This window comes from Salmo salar, chromosome 16 (assembly GCF_965601325.2).
Source record: "Salmo salar chromosome 16, fSalSal1, whole genome shotgun sequence".
Taxonomy (NCBI): Eukaryota; Metazoa; Chordata; class Actinopteri; order Salmoniformes; family Salmonidae; genus Salmo; species Salmo salar.
The window spans coordinates 79,373,539-79,400,000 of record NC_138306.1 but is presented as its reverse complement, the minus strand read 5'-3'; the positions used below and the strand labels follow the sequence as shown (position 1 = coordinate 79,400,000).

Below are 26,462 nucleotides of genomic sequence, written 5' to 3'. Positions count from 1 at the left end.
CCACACACGGAAACACACGGCTATTTCAGCTGTTCTATTGTTTCCCTGCTCAGTCCACGGCATTTGGGAACGAGGGATCTACCTCGCAAATAAACAACAGGATTAGGAAACAAAATCCCAGAGAATCCCTGTAGAAGGCCTAGAGGCCAGGGAGGGAAGGGAGAGAGAGAGAGAGAGAGAGAGAGAGAGAGAGGAGAGTCCAGGGAGGAGAGAGAGAGAGAGAGAGAGAGAGAGGAGAGTCCAGGGAGGGAAGGGAGAGAGAGAGAGAGGGGAGTCCAGGGAGGGAGAGAGAAAGAGAGAGAGAGGGGAGTCCAGGGAGGGAAGGGAGAGAGAGGAGAGTCCAGGGAGGGAGAGAGAGAGAGAGAGAGAGGGGAGTCCAGGGAGGGAGAGAGAGAGAGAGAGAGAGGGGAGTCCAGGGAGGGAGAGAGAGGAGAGTCCAGGGAGGGAGAGAGAGAGAGAGAGAGAGGAGAGTCCAGGGAGGGAGAGAGAGAGGAGAGTCCAGGGAGGGAGAGAGAGAGAGAGAGAGAGGAGAGTCCAGGGAGGGAGAGAGAGAGGAGAGTCCAGGGAGGGAGAGAGAGAGGAGAGTCCAGGGAGGGAGAGAGAGGAGAGTCCAGGGAGGGAGAGAGAGGAGAGTCCAGGGAGGGAGAGAGAGAGAGAGAGAGAGAGAGAGGAGAGTCCAGGGAGAGAGAGGAGTCCAGGAGGGAAGGGAGAGAGAGGAGAGTCCAGGAGGGAGAGAGAGAGGAGAGTCCAGGGAGGGAGAGAGAGAGGAGAGTCCAGGGAGGGAGAGAGAGAGGAGAGTCCAGGGAGGGAGAGAGAGAGGAGAGTCCAGGGAGGGAGAGAGAGAGGAGAGTCCAGGGAGGGAGAGAGAGGAGAGTCCAGGGAGAGAGAGAGAGGAGAGTCCAGGGAGAGAGAGAGAGGAGAGTCCAGGGAGGGAGGAGAGGACAGAAAGGCCAGAGGGAAGAGAGAGAGGAGACGAAAGGGAGGGAGGAGAGGAGAGGACAAGGAGGGAGGGAGTGCTCCTAGAGGGTTCTGGGTTGCTCCTAGTGGGCAGGCTTATGTAAAATAGTATCAACTCATCAACACTTGAGGATTAGTGAGTGGAGAGAGGCAGAGAGGCAGAGAGGGCTGGAGCTGAAGCAGCACTGTGGGCCACCGTGAAATTGAACTGAAGGGGGAAATTCTAATCCCCCTTTTTGCCTAAATGAATTGGATTTGTTGTGTGTTTTCTCTCTCTCTCTCTGGGAAGCACAGATCAGGTTAGGTTAGTGGAGTAAACTAGGCACCGTTTGGAATTCGCTGCTGGAGTGTGTGTAAGAGAAGGAAAGTGTGTGTGTGTTTGAGAGAGTGTGTGATAGTGTGTGCGCCAGAGCAGGGCTGATTAATAATGCCCTGAAATAGCCGGGGAGGAGAACGGATGGACGGAGGAAGAGAGGGAGGGAGAGAGAGGAAGAGAGGGATGCTAGCTCACTGCGGTTCTCTCAAGCACTCAATGGAACGCTGTCCTCTACTTCCCCTTGGTATATCTCTTCACCATCCATTTAAACTGTGTGGTGCCTGGGTGTGTGTCTGTGTGTGTGTCTGTGTGTGTGTGTGTCTGTGTGGTGCCTGGGTGTGTGTGTCTGGGTGTGTGTGTCTGGGTGTGTAATGAGGCCGTCAGTTCCCTGTCCTGGCCCCCAGAAGCCGCTGGGTTGGGCCAGAGCCAGAACACATGTAGGCAAAGCGGTGTTTTGAAAGTTCGTCATTGGCTTTGCTACACCGATTGGTTAGCGATGATCCAATCACCGGTGACTTTGTTTTGTACAACAACCCTCATTTTGACATCCCCACCAACGACCTCCCTGACGGCAGTCTCAGACTGAAGTATGTAGTGAGCATAGAACAGTGGAAGTATTCCGTTTGAGTCGTCAGGCAACCTCTCTCCCCCATCACTGCACCGCTCACAAGGGCCAGCCCTTAGAGGACGACCCCGCTACAGCTGTTGCTAAGTAACCTGATAGTGGGGTAACGCGGGGCAACTCCCGAGGATGATACTGTGTCCCCCACAGATGAGGAACACAAACCATCTCTAAAGCAGTCTCACCAGAGAGGAATCCCTCCATGCCGGGGGAGTGGGTCATGCGGAGGAGGCTGCGGCCAGAGTATGTAGCCAGGGTGGGGTCAGCTCCGTAGGACAGCAGCAGACGGACCACTTCCAGATGGTCATTCTCTACGGCGTCATGGAGGGGCCTGGGGGGGGGAGAGAGACAGACACGCCACACGTTATGTACAGAGCCTTGGAAGGTAACTGTCCGTGTCCATATGTCTGGCCTGTGTGTTAGTGAGAGAGAAAGGGAGTGTCCATGCTTAAGTGTGTGTGTGTGTGTGTGTCTACCTGGTGCCTTCCTGGGCGCTACAGTTGACGTCGGCACCGTGCTCCAGCAGGTGCTGAGTGATAGCAAGCCAGCCACGTGCACATGCCTCGTGCAGCGCACAGTAGCCCGCGTTGTCACGGTGATTGACGTCACACACCCTGTTCTCCAGGCAGTACAGCACTACATCCTAGATAAGCCACAGAGAACAGAGGGGTTAGGGTCTCCACAGACAGGGGACAGAGGGGTTAGGGTCTCCACAGACAGGGGACAGAGGGATTAGGGTCTCCACAGACAGAGGGGTTAGGGTCTCCACAGACAGAGGGGTTAGGGTCTCCACAGACAGAGGGGTTAGGGTCTCCACAGACAGAGGGGTTAGGGTCTCCACAGACAGGGGACAGAGGGGTTAGGGTCTCCACAGACAGGGGACAGAGGGGTTAGGGTCTCCACAGACAGGGGACAGAGGGGTTAGGGTCTCCACAGACAGGGGACAGAGGGGTTAGGGTCTCCACAGACAGGGGACAGAGGGGTTAGGGTCTCCACAGACAGGGGACAGAGGGGTTAGGGTCTCCACAGACAGGGGACAGAGGGGTTAGGGTCTCCACAGACAGGGGACAGAGGGGTTAGGGAAGTTCATAGGGCTCTGAATGGAATACGGTGCTTTAGTCCACATCTTCCAGTTCCATTCAAAATTCCATTCAATTCAATGAAGCTGAAAAGAAATATGGGTACACACTGACAAGGGTGAAATTCATCAACAGCTGTAGGAAGTTAGATTTAGATCAAACCGACGACACATTTGAATGAGAACAATCTCTTGGGTTCATTAGGTTCATTCTAAGATCCAACTTAACCCCAGACTCCGTGTTATTCCTCAGTATAGTACATACGACACGATCTGTATCAGACTGGCTCAACCCTACCTAGCCCCTCTTAGCCAGTCCTTCTAATATCAGAAGATGGTGTCCAAGAGAGATCGAACTGGAACTGGTCCAGAGAACTGGATCTGTGCGGTTGTCATCCCTCATCCTCTCAACCAGGGCAGTGGAAGGTAAGCCATTACAGGAGCCTCCGCTCTGATTCCCATCTCTATGCAAATGCTGTGGAGTGGTCGCAGAGCCTTTCATTTTTCAATAAGTCTTATCAAACGGCTGCCTGGGCGGCTCAAAATAGCCCAGTCAATCTGTCCCTCCTGAACGGTCCCATATATTTTCTACTAACATCTGGGTAATGGATTTGGATGGCTGTGTATGATGGCTCAGGCTGGCCAGTTATGGACCATATCCACAATGGCTGCGCAGTTGCTCCTAAAAACCTGGAATTCTGAGCCACTGGAGAGTATGTTTGAGCCGGAATGCCTCCTAGCAGAGAGATCCTTTAACCCAACAGCAGGGAAGCAGGGGCCATTAAATTGTTTCTCCCCACCCAACTCCATTGAGTAAAGGGGATTAAACCAAATTGAATTCATGTTTGGAATAAAAAAAAAAAGCCAATTATTTTTCCATTGTGGAGGGATTCAATTTCAAATTCACTTACTTTCACTTTCTGTGCCTGGCCTTAAGAGGATACTTCGTGATTTTGGCCCTTTATTTACTTCCCCAGTCTCAGATGAACTTGCAGATACCATTTGTATGTTTGAGTCCAGTATGAAGTAAATTAGAGGTAGACACTTCCAGGCATTGCGATAACTTTAGTTAGCAATTACAGTTGCGATAGTTAGAAACTTCGTTCAAACCGCATGCGGAGACATACATGGTATCCACGAGTTCTTCTGACTCCTGGGAAACATTGCCAAAATCCTGAAGTATCCCTTTAACATGACTCATGTCATGAGTCACAGTGGGAAAGAATTAGAATTAATTGCAATTCTATAGACAGTTTGCTGACTCCAAGGCCTGACCAAAAAAGGTGACTATGGCTAACACAAGGCGAACATTTTATTTATTTATTTAACCTTTATTGAACAAGGCAAGTCAGTTAAGAACACATTCTTATTTACAATGACGGCCTACCAGAAGGCAAAACGCCTCCTGCGGGGACCGGGGCTGGGATTAAAAATGTAAATATAGGACAAAACACACATCACGACAAGACACCACACCACTACGTAAAGAGAGACCTAAGACAACATAGCATGGCATATGAATGTATATACCTAAAAAGTCCTCGATAACGGAAATATGTAGTCCTGTAGTATATTGATAATGATAGAATCCAGTCAGAATGAGAGCAGCAGAATAAAGCCAAATAAGCATCAAGTCAACAGCGGTCTCTCTTCTGTCTATGTGCTCATTTACCTGTGTCAGACAGCGCTGCGCAGCGCGGCTAGCATCGTTAACAAACCACACACGCCCTACCAGTCAGCCCAGTGTGGCTAGCATCAAACCACACACAACCCCAGACAAACAGAAGGAACCTGGGCAGCGAAGCGTGGAAAGAGAGACAGGTCCAGAGAAAGATAGCGAGAAAGACAGAGACTTGCAGCAGCGCTCCACACAGAGAGCAGAAACGGACATTAGCATTCAGCTAGCGTAGCGCTGCTTTGACGTGCCCTCCCTCCCTCCCGACCCGTATTCATAGAATTCATTCACAGCTCCCCACCGCCGTGCTGTGTGCTGAGCGCGACACACACACACACACACACACACACACACACACACACACACACACACACACACACACACACACACACACACACACACACACACACACACACACACACAGTCTATATCTAAAGATGCAGCGTGGTCATGCGGCTGCCGTGGCAACAAATGAGTCCAACTCCTGCTACTGCCAGTGCCGTGACTTAAGCGCTAAACAGCGAGAGCCAACATTGCGGTTGGCATGCCTGGTGGACAACAACATATACCATAACACCACTAGCGGTTCACTGGCAGTGCCCCTGTGACAACCATTTTGATTTTGGACCCCCTTGTGCCCCCCCTAAATGTGGAGTATGAAATATTTTTTTCATAAGAACGATAGCAATAGTTTTTTACATCCGTTATTAGACAGTGGCAACGCGGAACATGGTCTTTTGCCTGCTAATGCCTGCAATGCAGTGAAGAAAACGATATGACAACAATAAAGTCTAATGTAACTGGCCCCTCTAACAGTACAACTGGCCCCAGCTTGGCCCCCCCAGTTGAAATGGTCTAGAACTGCCACTGCATAACACAGTACACAGTGTTCAAACGACCAGCAGCCCCCACTCTTCTCAAATGGACTCTTCTCCAAAAAACAGCTCACCAACAGTGCTCAAACATAAGCCCTGCAGTCCCTCTCCACTCAAACACACTACTTCAACTCCAACACTTCAGCACTGAAAGCAAACGGTGTCCTCCGCCTCGTTGCTCAAGAGCTGCTTTATAGTTGTCGACTACCGTGGCCCGGCCGCCACCAGTCTACTACCGTGGCCCGGCCGCCACCAGTCTACTACCGTGGCCCGGCCGCCACCAGTCTACTACCGTGGCCCGGCCGCCACCAGTCTACTACCGTGGCCCGGCCGCCACCAGTCTACTACCGTGGCCCGGCCTCCACCAGTCTACTACCGTGGCCCGGCCTCCACCAGTCTACTACCGTGGCCCGGCCCCACCAGTCTACTACAGTGGCGCGGCCGCCACTAGTCTACTATAGTGGTAGCTACTAGTCTACTACTGTGGTGCGGTAGCAACTAGTCTACTACTGTGGTGCGGTAGCAACTAGTCTACTACTGTGGTGCGGGTAGCAACTAGTCTACTAACTGATGTGTGCGGTAGCTACTAACTGTGGTGCGGTAGCTACTAACTGTGGTGCGGTAGCTACTAACTGTGGTGCGGTAGCTACTAACTGTGGTGCGGTAGCTACTAACTGTGGTGCGGTAGCTACTAACTGTGGTGCGGTAGCTACTAACTGTGGTGCGGTAGCTACTAACTGTGGTGCGGTAGCTACTAACTGTGGTGCGGTAGCTACTAGTCTACTACTGTGGTGTGGTAGCTACTAGTCTACTACTGTGGTGTGGTAGCTACTAGTCTACTACTGTGGTGTGGTAGCTACTAGTCTACTACTGTGGTGTGGTAGCTACTAGTCTACTACTGTGGTGTGGTAGCTACTAGTCTACTACTGTGGTGTGGTAGCTACTAGTCTACTACTGTGGTGTGGTAGCTACTAGTCTACTACTGTGGTGTGGTAGCTACTAGTCTACTACTGTGGTGTGGTAGCTACTAGTCTACTACTGTGGTGTGGTAGCTACTAGTCTACTACTGTGGTGTGGTAGCTACTAGTCTACTACTGTGGTGTGGTAGCTACTAGTCTACTACTGTGGTGTGGTAGCTACTAGTCTACTACTGTGATGTGGTAGCTACTAGTCTACTACTGTGATGTGGTAGCTACTAGTCTACTACTGTGGTGTGGTAGCTACTAGTCTACTACTGTGGTGTGGTAGCTACTAGTCTACTACTGTGGTGTGGTAGCTACTAGTCTACTACTGTGGTGTGGTAGCTACTAGTCTACTACTGTGGTGTGGTAGCTACTAGGCCTAATTTTGCTATGAACGTGTACATGGTACAGTTCCACATATTAAAAGCACAGCGGGTTGTAGTGAGCTGTGGAGGTCTGTCTGTTTTCCAGCCGGCTGGTCGGTCGTTGGAGCTAAGCGGGGCATTAAACACATGATAAAGCACAGCTTTAATGGCCGCCAGAGGAGAGGAGTGCAGTGGGGAGCACAGGGTTGTTGATTTCTTTCCCGCCGCAGTAAAACACCCACCTCCCTCTCTCCTTTCATAGTTCCTCTTTAATCTCTTCCTCTTCAGGGCGGATGGCCTTCCAGCTCACTCCCCCAGGCCCCCCCCCCCCCCCACAGACTGTTAACCCTCTAGCTACTCTATCACCTAGAGAACACAACCACACACTACCTACCTAACTCCCTCACAAACCCACACATAAGGTATGATAGACAAGTCTCACAAAGAAGTGTTAGAATTGAAATGCATATGGAGGTTAGAGCGAGGAGAGCGAGAGAGCGATTCCAACCTTGAGAATGCTGAAGCCTTGTTTCTCATCTACTAACACTTGACAGACTGGGACACACGCACACTCGGACATACACACACGCTACACAGGCATACTGTCCATTTTTCACTGTGTCCTAAGCGTCATCTAGGCCGGTGCCGTTTAGATAATCAGGAAGTGAAAAACAACAGCGTGGTTTAGAGCGCTCTCTGATGCTGGTTCTAATTTTACCCTGCATTCACCAGCAGACAAAGACTAGGAGACCACACAGTGTATTACGATGGAGAGAAAAGAACAGAGGAGCAGGGAGAAGAGGGGAAAAAAAGAGGGGGAGAGGGGAGCGTGAAAAGGCCGGGGCACACTAAGTGGAGCTTTTAATTGAGCGGGGCGTGATCTCTCCTTTCTCCCTCTCGTTTCTCTGGCTTTTTTCTTGTACTCATTCAGCCAGTGAGTGGGAGTACAGCGTTGAAGGGGGAGTGTGGCGAGAGGGAGGGGGGGGGGGGGTGTCGAGAGAGCAGTGGGGGGCCTGGGGATATGGAGAGGGTGTGTGTGTGTGTGTGTGTGTGTGTGTACGGACTGGGGATGTGTCTTAACGGCTGTGTCTCTGAGGTCTGGCAGACAGACAAGAGAGGAGGATACAAGCTGAGATAACACCCTACAGCACTCTCACATAAGGGTTTGTGTGTGTGTGTGTGTGTGTGTGTGTGTGTGTGTGTGTGTGTGTGTGTGTGTGTGTGTGTGTGTGTGTGTGTGTGTGAGTGTGTGTGTGTGTGTGTGTGTGTGTGAGTGTGTGTGTAGAGAGAGAGAGAGAGAGCGAGCGGGTGAAAGAGATGGCGTGAGCATGCATTTTTAGAGGGCAGAGCTATAGGTGTTTGTTAGCCTTTATGAGTGTCTGTATTGAATGTGCAGCACGTGTGTTTTTAAAGGTCATTCGTGTGAACTCTTGAGGAAGTAAACCCTACAGGGTTTTTTATGGATAGCATGTGTCAAGACAATCAGTTACTTTGGACACGTAAGCATGCAAATGAGTATAATTAGGTGTGCCCATCCCGGTGTGTGTGTGTATTAGTTCTGGCATGTACAGGACAAAGCCTTGACTCATTTTCAACCCAGCCTCGTTAACATATCCCATTGGCATCCTTGGCACGGCAGGATTGTGAGAGAGAGAGAGAGAGAGAGAGAGAGAGAGAGAGAGAGAGAGAGAGAGAGAGAGAGAGAGAGAGAGAGAGAGAGAGAGAGAGAGAGAGAGAGAGAGAGAGAGAGAGAGAGAGAGACTACTCATGTATCGCGACACGCATCGCAAAGACTAAAGGATTCTGAAACATGCAGGAAGTGAGTGTTTGTGTGTATGCATGTCAAAGGGCTTTTGGCTGGTCGCCGTGTAGCTCAGTTGGTAGAGCATTGTGGGTTCTATTCCCACGGAGGACCAGTCAAATTAAAATACAAAAATATTAGATTAAATGTATGTACTCACTACTGTAAGTCACTCTGGATAAGCGTTTGCTAAATGACTAAAATGTAAGCGCTACAGCCGGTAGGGCTGTGTGTGTGTGTGTTGAGTGGAGACACACTGTGTCGAGTGTGTGTGTGTGTGTGTTGAGTGGAGACACACTGTGTCGAGTGTGTGTGTGTTTGTATGGCGCTGCTAGCTGGTCGGTGACAAGAGAGTGACAACACAAAGACAGGAGGACCAGTCTCAGTACTATGCACTTTCTACCCTTCCCTCACCTCCTTCCCTCACCTCCTTCCCTCACCTCCTTCCCTCACCTCCTTCCCTCACCTCCTTCCGTCCATGAACATTGACCTCACATACATGACAGAAGAAAGCAACATGGTGGATCCTATCGCTTATTTTAACGGCAAACAAAGTCACAAATGATCTAGATATTCCCTATTTAACAAATACACCCAATTCATCTGAATAAATAAGACAAAGCCAAACAGCTGAATAAAATCTAAATATTATTAGTGGTGAAATGATAGCTGCTCTCTCCCAGTTCTAATAATGAATAGATGCTGTGATCAGAGAGACTATGGAAATGGCTGCATGACCAACGTCAACCATTCAAGCAGATAAAAACCACAGTAAGAAGCACAAACCAACGCCATGCCTCACCACAGATTCTCATTCCACTCACAAACACTGCACTCCAAAACCACACGCAAATACACAAGACTCACTGTAGATATATACATCACACACACACACACACACACACACACACACACACACACACACACACACACACTATCCAACGGGAATTGAGATTCTGCACTGCTGCCGGAGTGATATTTCACAATCAGAGTGTGAATTTGCATGCGTGTGGTGTGATTGAGTGAGTGAGTGAGTGAGTGTGTGCGCTATGAGTGTGTAATTAAAGGCAATCCTAAGGCTAAGTGATACAAGTGTGAAGATTGCGGGAGAGATCGATCCAACGGAGCCTCCCCGTTTTGCACACTGACTGGAATTTGTTTTGGAGGGGCTGTGAAACGAAAGCAGGCGGGCAGGCGGCAAGCCCAGCGTGTGGAGTGGAGGGGGAGGAGGAGAGGAAGTGGGAGAGGAGAGGGAGGGAGCGGCGCGTTGAAAGGCCCGGCCTCGCAGCCCTGTCGTATTTCACAGTCTTCCTCTCTCTCTTGCATTCTCTACAGTGCTCACTGTCTGCTGCGCTGTGCCGTGCTGCGCTGCGCTGTGTGCGTGAGAGAGAGAGAGAGAGAGAGAGAGAGAGAGAGAGAGAGAGAGAGAGAGAGAGAGAGAGAGAGAGGGCGGCCCCAGGGAGCTGCTTGTGGCTTATCACACGCAGGCAGTTAGAAAAGCTTCCTGTCGGGGGCTCGCTGAAGGAGGGAGGGAGGGAGCCAGGGAGAGAGGGAGGGAGGAAGCGAGGGAGGGAGCCAGGGAGAGAGGGAGGGAGGAAGCGAAGGAGGGAGAGAGAGAGCGGGAGGAAGCGAGGGAGGGGGCGAGGGAGGGAGGGAGAGAGAGAGAGAGCGGGAGGAAGCGAGGGAGGGGGAGAGGGAGGAAGGGAGGGAGGGAGAGACGGAGGGAGGGGAGGAAAAAACCCTGAAGGCTAGAAAAACAAGATGCCGTTGGGTTTACGCTCAAACACAGCAGCCATGTCTAGCGGTGCCGAGCGGGGAACGAGGCAGGGAGAGAGGGCTCAGGGGTGGACAGGGCTAGCGGAGGAGAAGAAGAACAAGGGACGGGAGGAGGAGAGTGGACTCTACAGGATTAAATCTGCCCTCCTCCTCCTCCTCCTCCTCTCCTCTCGTATAAATCAAAGAGCTCCGTCTGGAGCGCATGCCTCACTGCCTCCAGTACACACACTACGGAGAGCACACACACACACACACACACACTCTCAAAACCCTGGCCACAGACTCTGGTCTACTAAAACCAACCCTACCTTTGATCTAGAGGGAAACCATTTATACCACCTCCAAACCGTTTTATCTTCGCATTTCATAGAACACACTACCAATTCCCTCCAACACCAACTATCTGTCCTGCTGTCCACCTCAGGTAAAAACCACATTCAATTTGAGACCCTCTCTACCCCCAGCTCATCTCATCTCCCCGCGTCTCAAAAGGTTGTCTTTGTACTGCAGTCTTCTTTAAAACTACGATGTTTTGCTTTGGAGAGTAAGAAGACGGGATGAAGGGAGGAGGAAGGGAGGGAGAGGACGAGTCATGCGGTCCAAACAGCATTAATGGTTGGTTTCCTGCGAGCGGGTGCCAGTCCTTTCAGGCAGCCCTGCTGGAACTAATCCACAGGCTCATTAATCTGGGGGGACAAATTAGTCATGGACGGCCTTAATCCCAATGTTCCTAATATTCCCAGGGTTTAGACCAGGAAAGGGAGAAGAGGAATTTTTATCCAAATTGTGTGTTTTTTTAGGGACACTTTTTTTTATGTCGTTTTGGCAAACTGGGTGGATGTGGTAGGAAAGGGTTAAGAGCTACTGGAGATTTGGAGAGAGAAGAGAGCAGAGCCGTACTCCAGCAAGTCTGTGTGTGAGAGAGAGCGGGGTGAGTGTAAGTGGGAGAGCAGTGTGTGTGTGTGTGTGTGTGTGAGAGAGTGAGAGAGTGAGTGAGTGTGTGTGTGATGAGAGAGAGAGAGAGAGAGAGAAAGCAGTGTGTGTGTGTGTGTGTGTGTGTGTGTGTGTGTGTGTGTGTGTGTGTGTGTGTGTGTGTGTGTATGCTAGCTAGGAGACTGCTCTGAGCTCCGTGCCTGGTGGAGGGCTCTCACATGGCCTCTCATCTCTTAGACAAGTAAAGAGATGGGAATGTGGAAGGAGGGAGAGAGAGAGAGGGAGGGAGGGAGGGAGGGAGGGAGGGAGGGAGGGAGGGAGGGAGGGAGGGAGGGAGAACTAGCAGACGTAAACTGAACGAGATGGAGAGAATGAACGACAACAACCCAGGGAGAGAGAGACAGAAGAACAAACCAACACACTAGCACCAAGTACAGCCTTTCACACCAACACACTAGCACCCAGTACAGCCCTTCACACCAACACACTAGCACCCAGTACAGCCCTTCACACCAACACACTAGCACCCAGTACAGCCCTTCACACCAACACACTACCACCCAGTACAGCCCTTCACACCAACACACAGTACAGCCTTTCACACCAACACACTAGCACCCAGTACAGCCCTTCACACCAACACACTAGCACCCAGTACAGCCTTCACACCAACACACTAGCACCCAGTACAGCCCTTCACACCAACACACTAGCACCCAGTACAGCCCTTCACACCAACACACTAGCACCAAGTACAGCCTTTCACACCAACACACTAGCACCCAGTACAGCCCTTCAAACCAACACACTACCACCCAGTACAGCCCTTCAAACCAACACACTAGCACCCAGTACAGCCCTTCACACCAACACACTAGCACCCAGTACAGCCCTTCACACCAACACACTAGCACCCAGTACAGCCCTTCACATCAACACACTAGCACCCAGTACAGCCCTTCACACCAACACACTAGCACCCAGTACAGCCCTTCACACCAACACACTACCACCCAGTACAGCCCTTCACACCAACACACAGTACAGCCTTTCACACCAACACACTAGCACCCAGTACAGCCCTTCACACCAACACACTAGCACCCAGTACAGCCTTCACACCAACACACTAGCACCCAGTACAGCCCTTCACACCAACACACTAGCACCCCACACAGCTCTTCACATCAACACACTAGCACCCAGTACAGCCCTTCACACCAACACACTAGCACCCAGTACAGCCCTTCACACCAACACACTAGCACCCAGTACAGCCCTTCACACCAACACACTAGCACCCAGTACAGCCCTTCACACCAACACACTAGCACCCAGTACAGCCCTTCACACCAACACACTAGCACCCAGTACAGCCCTTCACACCAACACACTACCACCCAGTACAGCCCTTCACACCAACACACAGTACAGCCTTTCACACCAACACACTAGCACCCAGTACAGCCCTTCACACCAACACACTAGCACCCAGTACAGCCTTCACACCAACACACTAGCACCCAGTACAGCCCTTCACACCAACACACTAGCACCCCACACAGCTCTTCACATCAACACACTAGCACCCAGTACAGCCCTTCACACCAACACACTAGCACCCAGTACAGCCCTTCACACCAACACACTAGCACCCAGTACAGCCCTTCACACCAACACACTAGCACCCAGTACAGCCCTTCACACCAACACACTAGCACCCAGTACAGCCCTTCACACCAACACACTAGCACCCAGTACAGCGCTTCACACCAACACACTAGCACCCCACACAGCCCTTCACATCAACACACTAGCACCCAGTACAGCCCTTCACACCAACACACAGTACAGCCTTTCACACCAACACACTAGCACCCAGTACAGCCCTTCACACCAACACACTAGCACCCAGTACAGCCCTTCACACCAACACACTAGCACCCAGTACAGCCCTTCACACCAACACACTAGCACCCAGTACAGCCCTTCACACCAACACACTAGCACCCCGTACAGCCCTTCACACCAACACACTAGCACCCCACGCAGCCCTTCACATCAACACACTAGCACCCAGTACAGCCCTTCACATCAACACATTAGCACCCCACACAGCCCTTCACACCAACACACTAGCACCCAGTACAGCCCTTCACACCAACACACTAGCACCCAGTACAGCCCTTCACATCAACACACTAGCACCCCACACAGCCCTTCACACCAACACACTAGCACCCCACACAGCCCTTCACATCAACACACTAGCACCCAGTACAGCCCTTCACACCAACACACTAACACCCCACACAGCCCTTCACACCAACACACTAGCACCCCACACAGCCCTTCACATCAACACACTAGCACCCCACACAGCCCTTCACATCAACACACTAGCACCCCACACAGTCCTTCACACCAACACACTAGCACCCAGTACAGCCCTTCACACCAACACACTAACACCCCACACAGCCCTTCAAACCAACACACTAGCACCCAGTACAGCCCTTCACATCAACACACTAGCACCCAGTACAGCCCTTCACACCAACACACTAGCACCCAGTACAGCCCTTCACACCAACACACTAGCACCCAGTACAGCGCTTCACACCAACACACTAGCACCCCACACAGCCCTTCACACCAACACACTAGCACCCAGTACAGCCCTTCACACCAACACACTAACACCCCACACAGCCCTTCACACCAACACACTAACACCCCACACAGCCCTTCACATCAACACACTAGCACCCAGTACAGCCCTTCACATCAACACACTAGCACCCAGTACAGCTCTTCACACCAACACACTAGCACCCCACACAGCCCTTCACACCAACACACTAACACCCCACACAGTCCTTCACATCAACACACTAGCACCCCACACAGCCCTTCACACCAACAGACTAGCACCCCACACAGCTCTTCACATCAACACACTAGCACCCCACACAGCCCTTCACACCAACACACTAGCACCCCACACAGCCCTTCACACCAACACACTAGCACCCAGTACAGCCCTTCACATCAACACACTAGCACCCCACACAGCCCTTCACACCAACACACTAACACCCCACACAGTCCTTCACATCAACACACTAGCACCCCACACAGCCCTTCACACCAACACACTAGCACCCAGTACAGCCCTTCACATCAACACACTAGCACCCCACACAGCCCTTCACATCAACACACTAGCACCCAGTACAGCCCTTCACACCAACACACTAGCACCCCACACAGCCCTTCACATCAACACACTAGCACCCCACACAGCCCTTCATATCAACACACTAGCACCCCACACAGCCCTTCATATCAACACACTAGCACCCCACACAGCCCTTCACATCAACACACTAGCACCCCAGTACAGCCCTTCACATCAACACACTAGCACCCAGTACAGCCCTTCACATCAACACACTACCACCCAGTAAGCCCTTCACATCAACACACTAGCACCCCACACAGCCCTTCCACATATGTTATCAAATCATCTTACCTCGTATCCTAGGCGGGAAGCCCTCTGCAGCAGGGTCTCTCCTGCGTTCTTGTTGACGATGAGCCTGCGGGCCTCGGGAGGCATGGAGCGGCTGGCAGGGGTAGAGGTGGGCACCGGGGGGTTGGAGGGGGTTGGCGTGCGGTCCTGGGTCTCTGGAGGGCTGGGCAGAGGGCTGAGCTGGGGGGGCGGGGTGAGAGGGGGGGCGGGGGAGGAGTGGGAGTAATCCGACAGGGATGAAGACCTCCTCCGCTTCTCGCTGCAGTGCTTTTCCTTGACCTGCTGTGTGTGATGGGGGAGGGAGAGAGAGGGAGAACATATTATTAATTGTCTGCATGACAGATCTTCCATAGAAATCTTCCACACACACAGGAAAGAGGATAGCGTTCTCAGTATGTGTGTGTGGAAGATTTCCATGGAAGATGTGTTGCTCGACAAGACGCTGCCCCACGGGCTCGTCCCATACTGACACACCTAACACATGGCCGTGGAGTGGGGGAACAACAGAACAGAGAGAGGAGGAGGAGAGGAGAGAAAGAGTCAAAGAGGAACATGATTCTGAGGTTATCAGAGCGCTGTCCCTCTTTCAGACTCCCCTTCCCTCTATTTTTACAGTCTGAGCTGCTCTCCTCCATCCCTCCCTCTCTGTCCTCACCCTCTCTGCAGAGGTTATCCTTTATGCTGTCCTCCACTTCCTTTTCTTCTTCTCTCTCCCTCCTTCTTTCCTACTCCTTCTTTCTCTCCCTCTATGGAGATTAGGGTCGCTGGTCTAGTCTAGGGTGAAGTGCTAATTATTCCCGACCACAGGTTGTGTGTGTGTGTGTGCACTACGGGCCCTACACACACACACACGTGGTGGCTGCGCGGTGGCGGCCTAATAAATGTCAGCTCTTCTCCAGGGGCCCTGGCCGTGGCCTCGCAAAGTCATTTATAACCATGAGCACTGGCTTGTCACAGAGAGATGGGGGAGAGGGGGGGGCGAGATCGTGACCTGACTGCCCACCGCCAGAAATGCCCCAGGAAACACACACGCACCCAATTGTTAGTCCAAAATGTAAAGCTCCTAACAAAAAGCTGATATTCTCAGACGCTACCTTTGTAACACTGTTATAAGTTAGGGCAAAGACAGCCATTATTGCAACACACTGTGGTTACAAATTCTACTAATATATCTTCAACACATTTCTGATGGTTGGCCATCCAGTTAGCATCAATAGTTTGGCCATCCAGTTAGCATCAATGGTTGGCCATCCAGTTAGCATCAATAGTTGATGGTTGGCCATCCAGTTAGCATCAATAGTTGATGGTTGGCCATCCAGTTAGCATCAATAGTTGATGGTTGGCCATCCAGTTAGCATCAATAGTTGATGGTTGGTTATCCAGTTAACATCAATAGTTGATGGTTGGTTATCCAGTTAACATCAATAGTTGATGGTTGGTTATCCAGTTAGCATCAATAGTTGATGGTTGGTTATCCAGTTAGCATCAATAGTTGATGGTTGGTTATCCAGTTAGCATCAATAGTTGATGGTTGGCCATCCAGTTAGCATCAATAGTTGATGGTTGGCCATCCAGTTAGCATCAATAGTTGATGGTTGGCCATCCAGTTAGCATCAATAGTTGATGGTTGGCCATCCAGTTAGCATCAATAGTTGATGGTTGGCCATCCAGTTAACATCAATAGTTGATGGTTGGCCATCCAGTTAACATCAATAGTTGATGGTTGGTTATCCAGTTAACATCAATAGTTGATGGTTGGTTATCCAGTTAACATCAATAGTTGATGGTTGGTTATCCAGTTAACATCAATAGTTGATGGTTGGTTATCCAGTTAACATCAATAGTTGATGGTTGGTTATCCAGTTAATATCAATAGTTGATGGTTGGTTATCCAGTTAATATCAATAGTTGATGGTTGCTTATCCAGTTAACATCAATAGTTGATGGTTGGTTATCCAGTTAACATCAATAGTTGATGGTTGGTTATCCAGTTAATATCAATAGTTGATGGTTGGTTATCCAGTTAATATCAATAGTTGATGGTTGGTTATCCAGTTAACATCAATAGTTGATGGTTGGTTATCCAGTTAACATCAATAGTTGATGGTTGGTTATCCAGTTAATATCAATAGTTGATGGTTGGTTATCCAGTTAATATCAATAGTTGATGGTTGGTTATCCAGTTAACATCAATAGTTGATGGTTGGTTATCCAGTTAATATCAATAGTTGATGGTTGGTTATCCAGTTAACATCAATAGTTGATGGTTGCTTATCCAGTTAACATCAATAGTTGATGGTTGGTTATCCAGTTAACATCAATAGTTGATGGTTGGTTATCCAGTTAATATCAATAGTTGATGGTTGGTTATCCAGTTAACATCAATAGTTGATGGTTGGTTATCCAGTTAATATCAATAGTTGATGGTTGGTTATCCAGTTAGTATCAATAGTTGATGGTTGGTTATCCAGTTAGTATCAATAGTTGATGGTTGGTTATCCAGTTAATATCAATAGTTGATGGTTGGTTATCCAGTTAATATCAATAGTTGATGGTTGGTTATCCAGTTAGTATCAATAGTTGATGGTTGGTTATCCAGTTAATATCAATAGTTGATGGTTGGTTATCCAGTTAGTATCAATAGTTGATGGTTGGCCATCTAGATTGTTACCCTGAGCGTGACAATGTTTTATGTAAATATCACATCCATGTATGAGATTATAAAATGCTATATTTTAAATGGGATCTGAAAACGCCTCCATATTTAGGCTCCGCATTCTGATTTGACACATTCTGAAGACACGTTAAATGAATGCGACGCTTCTAAAAGGAAAGTAACATGAAAGACGTGACGATGCGTTCATGATACAGATCTGCACATTGTGTGTGTGTTTGGACACGTCTGTCAGCGACGGCAGCAGCCAGCGAACGGCAAACAGGATACAGCCACCGCGTCTGCCCCGGAGAGATCTCTCTGTGTGTGTGTGTGTGTGTGTGTGTGTGTGTGTGTGTGTGTGTGTGTGTGTGTGTGTGTGTGTGAATTCCGCAGCAGGCGGAAGGAGGAAAGAGGAGGAGAGAGGCTCGGGGAGGAGGGCTGTGAGTGAGTGTGTGTGTGTGTGTACACGTGGTGTGATTCTGCAGGTGCCGTGCTGACAGCTGCTGCACTGGGTAATTCTTCAGGGCTGGCCGGACAGACACGCCAGCACACACACACATAACTCACACAGCACAACTCCTGCAGTATACTCAGTATTGTGATCTATATAGCCAGAGACAAGGCTCTCACAGACATGACACACAAGCCGAGGCCCATTCCCGCTACCTGGGGTTGCTGTGTTTTGTGGAGAATGTGCGTCCGTCACACAGTCCAGACCTCTAAAGCTCACTCACCCTCCGCCCTCTTTCCCTTCCTCACTCCCTCACTCCTTCCATCCCTCCTCCTCTTCCAGTCTGGGGCGGATTGTGTTCAGAGCAGGGGGAGGTCACAGCAGCGACACACACACACACAGACTCACGGTGACCCCAAGCACACCTCCCTCTGAGCTTTCCCAGTGAGCTCCAATAACCTCCATAATTGTAATAATCAACATGGTTGTGATTTGAAGCATATTTAAGGAGCTCTGCCCGGGGGGGGGGGGGGGGGGGGGTTCAGCCAATGGGAACACACAGTGGAACACACAGAGGACTCGATCTCTCACACACTGGGAGAGAGGACGACAAAAAAACAGAGAGAGAGAGAGAATGTTTCCGCAAGAGAGTGTGTCCACTCACCTTATTCTCCCTCTCTTCCCTCAGTTCTTCATTCCCCAGCCCCAGCCTCTCCCTGGTGTGTTTAGTCTTGCACTGCCGCTTGCCCTTGGGCTTGTCCTGGTCGCCGTGCCGACGGAGTCTGGGGGCCAACAGGTCCCCCGTTGGGTTGGGGTCATGGTCGGGGTGAGGGCCGAGGTGGGGGGATCCCAGTCCCAGAGCACTGGTCCTGCGGTGTTCTTTTAGCCTCTGTCTCTTGTCTGACAGCCGTGGAGGGCTGGGGGTGAGGGTGATGTGGGGGTGTGCAGGGGCCAGGGAGTGAAAGGGGGTGAGGGCAGGGATGTTGGTCTGGAGGGGTGGTCTTCTGACAGGGGTGTTGGACGGGGTCCGGGAGAGGCGGTCCCGATGCGCTGGGGTCAGAGGAACAGATGGCAGCACCACTAGACAGAGGGAGGGATGGGAGAGATTAGCTGATCAAGTCCCGGAAAACAGAACCATCTCCCACAGAGCAAATACAACCAGCTAAATTACACTACAAATACTACTTATCCCCTGGCACTACTGGGAGTGGAGGCTTTTGTTCCAGCCCAGCACCAACACACCTGGTGGACCTGATAAAGATAGAATGGACTATTGTTTGTTTCAAGGCCATGTGCAACAGCCAACACCAGAAAAAACGGCTCTGTTCTTTTCCAAGTGTCTCTTTTATCTAGGATGAAAACAAAACAAGCATGTACGTCGACATTCCTCCAAGGTCTCGTTAGGGAATGTGATGGGACAGAGAGGGCTGGGGCTGAATGCTGGAGTGATGTTCTCACGAAGACGTCCGTGGTATCTGGGGATCTAGAGGGGGTTATGGGATACAGGAGGGATATATGAAATATGACAGAGAGGGAAAAAGAGAGGGCAAACAGAGAGAGGTGAGAGAGATCGGGTGGGCAAGAGATGGAGAGTGATTGCAAAAAAGGGCAGCTAGCCTGCGAGACAAAGAGCGCGAGAGAGAGAGAGAGCGCGAGAGAGAGCGAACGAGCGGGGGAGGGAGAACGAGCAGAACAAAGAGCGAGAGGGAGTGCAGGAGAGAGTGAGAGCGAGAGAAAACACGAGGGAGTGGGGGGTAGAGAGAGGAGGGTGCAGGAGAGAGCGAGAGAAAACACGAGGGAGTGGGGGGAAGAGAGAGGAGGGTGCAGGAGAGAGTGAGAGCGAGAGAAAACACGAGGGAGTGGGGGGAAGAGAGAGGAGGGTGCAGGAGAGAGTGAGAGCGAGAGAAAACACGAGGGAGTGGGGGGGAAGCGAGAGGAGGGTGTGTATCAGCTGTTTTCCATTACGTGCACCAACAGCAGCATGAAACATACGAAATGACAGACCCTGGGTGCAGCTGCAACACACACACACACACACACACACACACACACACACACACACACACACACACACACACACATGGTGAAGAGAAGGAGAGGCGGTTTCAGAGAGCCAGTGGGGAGGTTTAACTCGTCCATCTGGTAAATGATTTATCGTGCTGGGCGGGAGGCTCGCTGCAAATGGCCTTCCTCCTCCCCTCCTCCTCCTCCTCTGAGGATATCCAGAGGGGAGAGGCCAATCCACCACACACACGCACTCGTTCTCACACTTACCTGGTCACACACCACAGCTCTTTCCTAGTGAATGGAGGAGGGGCTAAATGGAGGAGACATGGTGGGAGACATGTTCTATATTGTGTCTCAAGAACTCTATGGACAGACTGGGTACCATGACAACAATAGGCACATGTTCTGCTTACCACCAAACAATTCCTATCTGCAGAGAACAAACACACACACACACACACACACACACACACACACACACACACACACACACACACACACACACGAGTGTGTTTGTACGTGTGTGTGTGAACCTGTCTCGCCGTATGGAGGGCGATGCCCATTATCCCCAAGCTACCTCTGACCCCCCCCCAGCACAGGGAAAAGTCTCCAGAGAGGTGTAGCGTGTGGTGTGTAAACCGCTTCCCTTCTCCAATAAGGTGTAATTAATACCCTGTACTGTTGTGTTTCCTCCAGGGCTTAGAGGACCCACTTTAAACATCATGTCACCCCTCATCCTATTCAACCCCTTTCACACCACTCAAGGTTTAACAGGGCTCTTATCTGCCTGGGGTGCAGCTGCACATCTTCAAATTAGTCAACGCACCCTGACAAACCCTGGGACAACGTGGATGAGCCTTGAACACACCTCTAAACGCCCTGACAAACCCTGGGACAACGTGGAGGGGCGTTGAACACACCTCTAAACGCCCTGACAAACCCTGGGACAACGTGGAGGAGCGTTGAACACACCTCTAAACGCCCTGACAAACCCTGGGACAACGTGGAGGAGCGTTGAACACACCTCTAAACGCCCTGACAAACCCTGGGACAACGTGGAGGGGCGTTGAACACACCTCTAAACGCCCTGACAAACCCTGGGACAACGTGGAGGAGCGTTGAACACACCTCTAAACGCCCTGACAAACCCTGGGACAACGTGGAGGGGCGTTGAACACACCTCTAAACGCCCTGACAAACCCTGGGACAACGTGGAGGAGCGTTGAACACACCTCTAAACGCCCTGACAAACCCTGGGACAACGTGGAGGGGCGTTGAACACACCTCTAAACGCCCTGACAAACCCTGGGACAACGTGGAGGGGCGTTGAACACACCTCTAAACGCCCTGACAAACGAGACTAATGGAAAGGGTGGGGGGTAAATGTGTAGTGTCTAGTCACTTACACAGAGGATGTGTGTGTGTGTGTGTCTGACTGAGGGGTGTGTGTAGCACAGGGGTTGCAAAGGAGTGTGTGTGTGTCTGTTGCAAAGCAGCTATCTATTTGTGGACCGTTGAGAGTGTGTGTGTGTGTGTGTGTGTGTGTGTGTGTGTGTGTGTGTGTGTGTTTGCTTGTAGGTTCGTTAAACAACCATTAGAATGCAACATGGCCGAGAAGTGATTCAGAGAAGAGCAGTTTGACTGACACACACCTCTGCATGTTCCATACGTCAGGTGGAGACTCTTTTAGACTCTTTCCTGAAGACAAGGAAGAAGGATACGATATCAAGGAGAGAGAGAGAGAGAGAGAGAGAGAGAGAGAGAGGAGAGAGAGAGAGAGAGAGAGAGAGAGAGAGAGAGAGAGAGAGAGAGGAGAGAGGAGAGAGAGAATGAACAGGTGACTAGCAGAAATAAATCAGAGATGCTAAATTGGAGACGCTGAGATGAGAAAGTGAGAGAAAAAAATACATTGGCTGGCAGAGAGAGAAAAAACTGAAAAAAGCAGAGAGAGAGAGAGAACTGCTGGTTGAACTACCAGTGTTATTAACGGTGGAATCTCACGCCTCATTATGCCCAGGCACGAGTTGCCACGGCGATATCGTTTAAGAGCCAGAGAGAGGTAGAGAGGTAGAGAGAGGTAGAGAGAGGTAGAGAGAGAGGTAGAGAGAGGTAGAGAGAGAGAGAGAACGTTGTGTGAGAGAGAGCAAGAGACTCAGACAGACAGAAATCTAGAGAGGAGAGAGAGAGGTACAAGCCGTCTGTAACCCAGACAACCACTAACATATCCCCAAAACGGCTGCCTACTGCCTTCGTTTCCACACCAACACCTCGTGTTTCACGTTCACTGCTCAGCCCACTTCCCTGAGCTCTGTTCTCTCTGTAACCCCAAAGGGAACATACAACATGTAGGCTACGCTAGCTAGCTGGCGACAGGCCAATCTTCAAGGTCGTTTAGCCAAGGCAACACGCCCGCAGCCTACAGTGAAAAAGGTGGAAAATGGGAGCAAAGCTCGTCCCCAAAATATTTAACAAATAAGATAGGTGCAGTGAAATGCACAGTGAAATACATTCATGGTGCTGAATGCAGTGAGTGACTCAACACTACAGCGCTGGAGTGGCTTTTACTGATGTTGAGTCAATAAAATGTGGGGTTATTGTTCTTTATGGACGGTTGTAAAGAACATGATTATCATGCATTCCACATCCACACAGCCCATTGCCTCCGTGACTCAACTGAAAACGCTTGTCAACATCTGCCAGAAAGGATGGTTGGAACGATTATTATTATACAAAAACCCAAACTCTAGAAGACCCAAAATAAGCCATTTTTATAAACTTTGTTTTAACGTACCTCGCTCGATGTCACCGTGACCAAACGTTTTGTGGCACCAGGCGTGGCCGTTGACCTCTGACCTGCGTTTCAGGCTCCGGTCTTCCTGTGAGGCAACCTTCCTGTCTTTGACGCCAACCTCGGGGCACCCGTTGGGCATGGTCGTCGTCATGGCGATGCTTCCGTTGACCTCTGTCGACCTCTGGGTGGCTGCCTGCCATTGGCTGAGCTCCTGGGCGAGGCGGGGCTTGCTGAGTCGGAGGCCGGTCAGCTCGATACACACCTTGAGGTTCTTTAGCTCCTCTGGGACGGGCTCAGTGGGTCCTGGGGAGACGGCGATGGACCACCAGGGGTTAAATCAACATTTGGGAAACCAAGTCAGTGTGGGTTAGATGATGTATGAAGTTCAGTCAGAGCAACAACCTACTGGAGATGAAAGAGTAAAGACACCATTGAGGCTGTGTAATGGTACACTGGAAACGTTCTCCATCTCTCCCCAAATCCACCACCAACACTTTAAAATAGAAATCATCTAATAATGAATGGAAAAACACATCTTTCTCAAATTACATTTGGGTGGAAAAATCCAGTTGATCCTTGTACACCAATAGACTTTCCATATAAAGAGGCACGAATTGTAACGAAATGCGCTTGAATCTAATGAATTTAGTTGTATTGGAAGCTCAGCTAATAAAAGAAGATAAACATTTGTTTTTAAATGAAAAGCTGTGCTGTTTTGAAAGAGCTCACCTCCAACACCCTGTTAACAACAAATGGGAGCATTTCCACAGAGTTTTAAATAAAGCAGCGATGCTCAGAAGGTTATTTTGGGTTGAAACCAAACTGGTGTGTTTGTGAAGCACGACACCGCAGAGCCCCTTGACGAATCACAGCCGTGTGTGTGTGTTTGGTTTCGTGTAGGCAACTGAACACAAATCACACTACATGAAAAGACTGAGAAAGACACCACCACAAAAGAGAACGAGAGAAAGAGAGAACGACACAGAGAGAGAGAGAGAGAGCACGAGGGAGAGAAGGAGTGAGAGAGCCCAGCCACATGAAAGCAGATGAATACAGGCAGGGGAGAGAGTGATGACAGACAGGATGGGGGGATTCTCTTGTCACTGAGCGAGGGATGGGGAAGGAGGGAGAGAAAGAGGAAGGGAAGAATAAAGGAGAGGTAAATAGATCCATGCCGAGGGCCCTTACCGTTTGTTAGCCTGGCTCTTTTGGCTGGAACATCCATCGTCTCCTCCATCTCTTCTCTCTCATTTTCCTCCCGCTCTTTCCCCTGGCTGTCGGCCTGGAGTGGCTGGCACGGTTCCAGGGCATATGCGTGTTTCCTGCCAGGCACCGCGGTGGGCATGGAGGCTGGCATGGTGGGCATGAAGCCAGGGTTGGCATCCTTCTGGGCCAGCCTTTCCACTGGGGCCGTGGGCAGGCTGGCAGACCGCTCCTGTGGGAGCATACACACCCTCTCCTCTTTCTCCATCATCATCCCCCTCTTCCTCTCCTCCAGGTCGGGGCCAGCCTGCTCCCTCTCTCTGGGTGGGAGGTCCTCGGTGTGTGGGCATCGCTGGAGAACAGGCACTCTGTTGTTGGGGCACGTCGGCTGCACACCTGCGCGCGGGCACACACACACACACACACACACACACACACACACACACACACACAAACGGGGGATAATCAAATACACTGAGCAGCACTGGAGAAACCACAGCACTCTCATCAAACTAAATCAGTTTAAAATGATGACTGCTGGTCCAGGCTCAAGACGAGGTAGAAAATACTCCCCACACAAACAGCAGCCACTAACCAGCCCAGCAGCCACCCCTATGTTGGGCCGAGGCCCACCATGCTCTTCCCACACACAGAGGCAGCGAGAGAGGCAGCGAGAGAGGCAGCGAGAGAGGCAGCGAGAGAGGCAGCGAGAGAGGCAGCGAGAGAGGCAGCGAGAGAGCGAGCGACTGGGTCTTTCCGACTCCCTGGGCTCAAATTAGCTTCAAACATCAGCTCGGGCTGCTTCCAGCTCTACCCCCTATTCCCACCCACTGCTGCTTCCAGCTCTACCCCCTATTCCCACCCACTGCTGCTTCCAGCTCTACCCCCTATTCCCACCCACTGCTGCTTCCAGCTCTACCCCCTATTCCCACCCACTGCTGCTTCCAGCTCTACCCCCTATTCCCACCACTGCTGCTCCCAGCTCTACCCCCTATTCCCACCCACTGCTGCTTCCAGCTCTACCCCCTATTCCCACCCACTGCTGCTTCCAGCTCTACCCCCTATTCCCACCCACTGCTGCTTCCAGCTCTACCCCCTATTCCCACCCACTGCTGCTTCCAGCTCTACCCCCTATTCCCACCCACTGCTGCTTCCAGCTCTACCCCCTATTCCCACCCACTGCTGCTTCCAGCTCTACCCCCTATTCCCACCCACTGCTGCTTCCAGCTCTACCCCCTATTCCCACCCACTGCTGCTTCCAGCTCTACCCCCTATTCCCCCCACTGCTGCTTCCAGCTCTACCCCCTATTCCCACCCACTGCTGCTTCCAGCTCTCTCTCTCCCCTTCTCTCTGCCCTCTCTCTTTCCCACTGTCCTCTCTCACTTTTCCCTCCCTCCCTCCCTCCCTCCCTCCCTCCCTCCCTCCTCTGCATGTCCGGGGCTGTAAAAGGAGAATGTCTCTAGGCAGTCTAAAGCAGCCGCTTGGATCAAAGGCAGCTGGTGGGGGTGTCTGTTCTCTCTATCGCCCGCTCTCTTTCTTTTTTCCCCTTCTATCTTTCCACTCGCTTTCTCTCTCTCTTTCTCTCTCTGGCTGTACCCCAGGCCCTGGCTACATGCTGTGCTGCCTCACAGGGCTTGCCCTTGTACTGGCCCAGACAGGAATACCCCGCCCTGCTCTGGGACACACACCCATCCCCCCAGGTCCTGTCCTGCCAGCGCCCCAAATATCTCTCCATCTGGCAAACAGCATCATATGACTCACGCCACTCCGCTCGGCACACACCCCATAACGACAACGTCTGCGCCATGGCAACACGCCACCAAAGGGGGGGTCACCATGGCAACGCGTGCCACTGCGTGCGATGTCCACTGGTTTCCAAAACATCCAGAGAGGAAGCTAGTTCACCCGTGCCATGCACTGTGCCATAACAGCTATATGCCGTGCACTGTGCCATAACAGCTATATGCCGTGCACTGTGCCATAACAGCTATATGCCGTGCACTGTGCCATAACAGCTATATGCCGTGCACTGTGCCATAACAGCTATATGCCGTGCACTGTGCCATAACAGCTATATGCCGTGCACTGTGCCATAACAGCTATATGCCGTGCACTGTGCCATAACAGCTATATGCCGTGCACTGTGCCATAACAGCTATATGCCATGCACTGTGCCATAACAGCTATATGCCGTGCACTGTGCCATAACAGCTATATGCCGTGCACTGTGCCATAACAGCTATATGCCGTGCACTGTGCCATAACAGCTATATGCCGTGCACTGTGCCATAACAGCTATATGCCGTGCACTATGCCATAACAGCTATATGCCGTGCACTATGCCATAACAGCTATATGCCGTGCACTGTGCCATAACAGCTATATGCCGTGCACTGTGCCATAACAGCTATATGCCGTGCACTATGCCATAACAGCTATATGCCGTGCACTATGCCATAAC

The 26,462-nt window shown here is 51.1% G+C and overlaps 1 protein-coding gene across 3 annotated transcripts in view; it reads right to left on the bottom strand.

Moving 5' to 3' along the window:
• LOC106574692 (BCL-6 corepressor) overlaps positions 1 to 26,462 on the bottom strand; it is a 63,191-nt gene that overhangs the window by 14,789 nt on the left and 21,940 nt on the right. For 2 of the 3 annotated variants that reach the window (XM_045697990.2, XM_045697994.2), the window contains 6 exons: positions 23,986 to 24,396; positions 22,798 to 23,100; positions 18,664 to 19,079; positions 14,896 to 15,174; positions 2,372 to 2,538; positions 2,081 to 2,226 (listed from right to left, as the gene is read on the bottom strand). In XM_045697990.2, coding sequence (XP_045553946.2) covers positions 2,081 to 2,226; positions 2,372 to 2,538; positions 14,896 to 15,174; positions 18,664 to 19,079; positions 22,798 to 23,100; positions 23,986 to 24,396 — 1,722 coding nt within the window. The remainder of the gene's footprint in view (positions 1 to 2,080; positions 2,227 to 2,371; positions 2,539 to 14,895; positions 15,175 to 18,663; positions 19,080 to 22,797; positions 23,101 to 23,985; positions 24,397 to 26,462) is intronic. The other variant, XM_045697991.2, reaches the window with a different exon arrangement.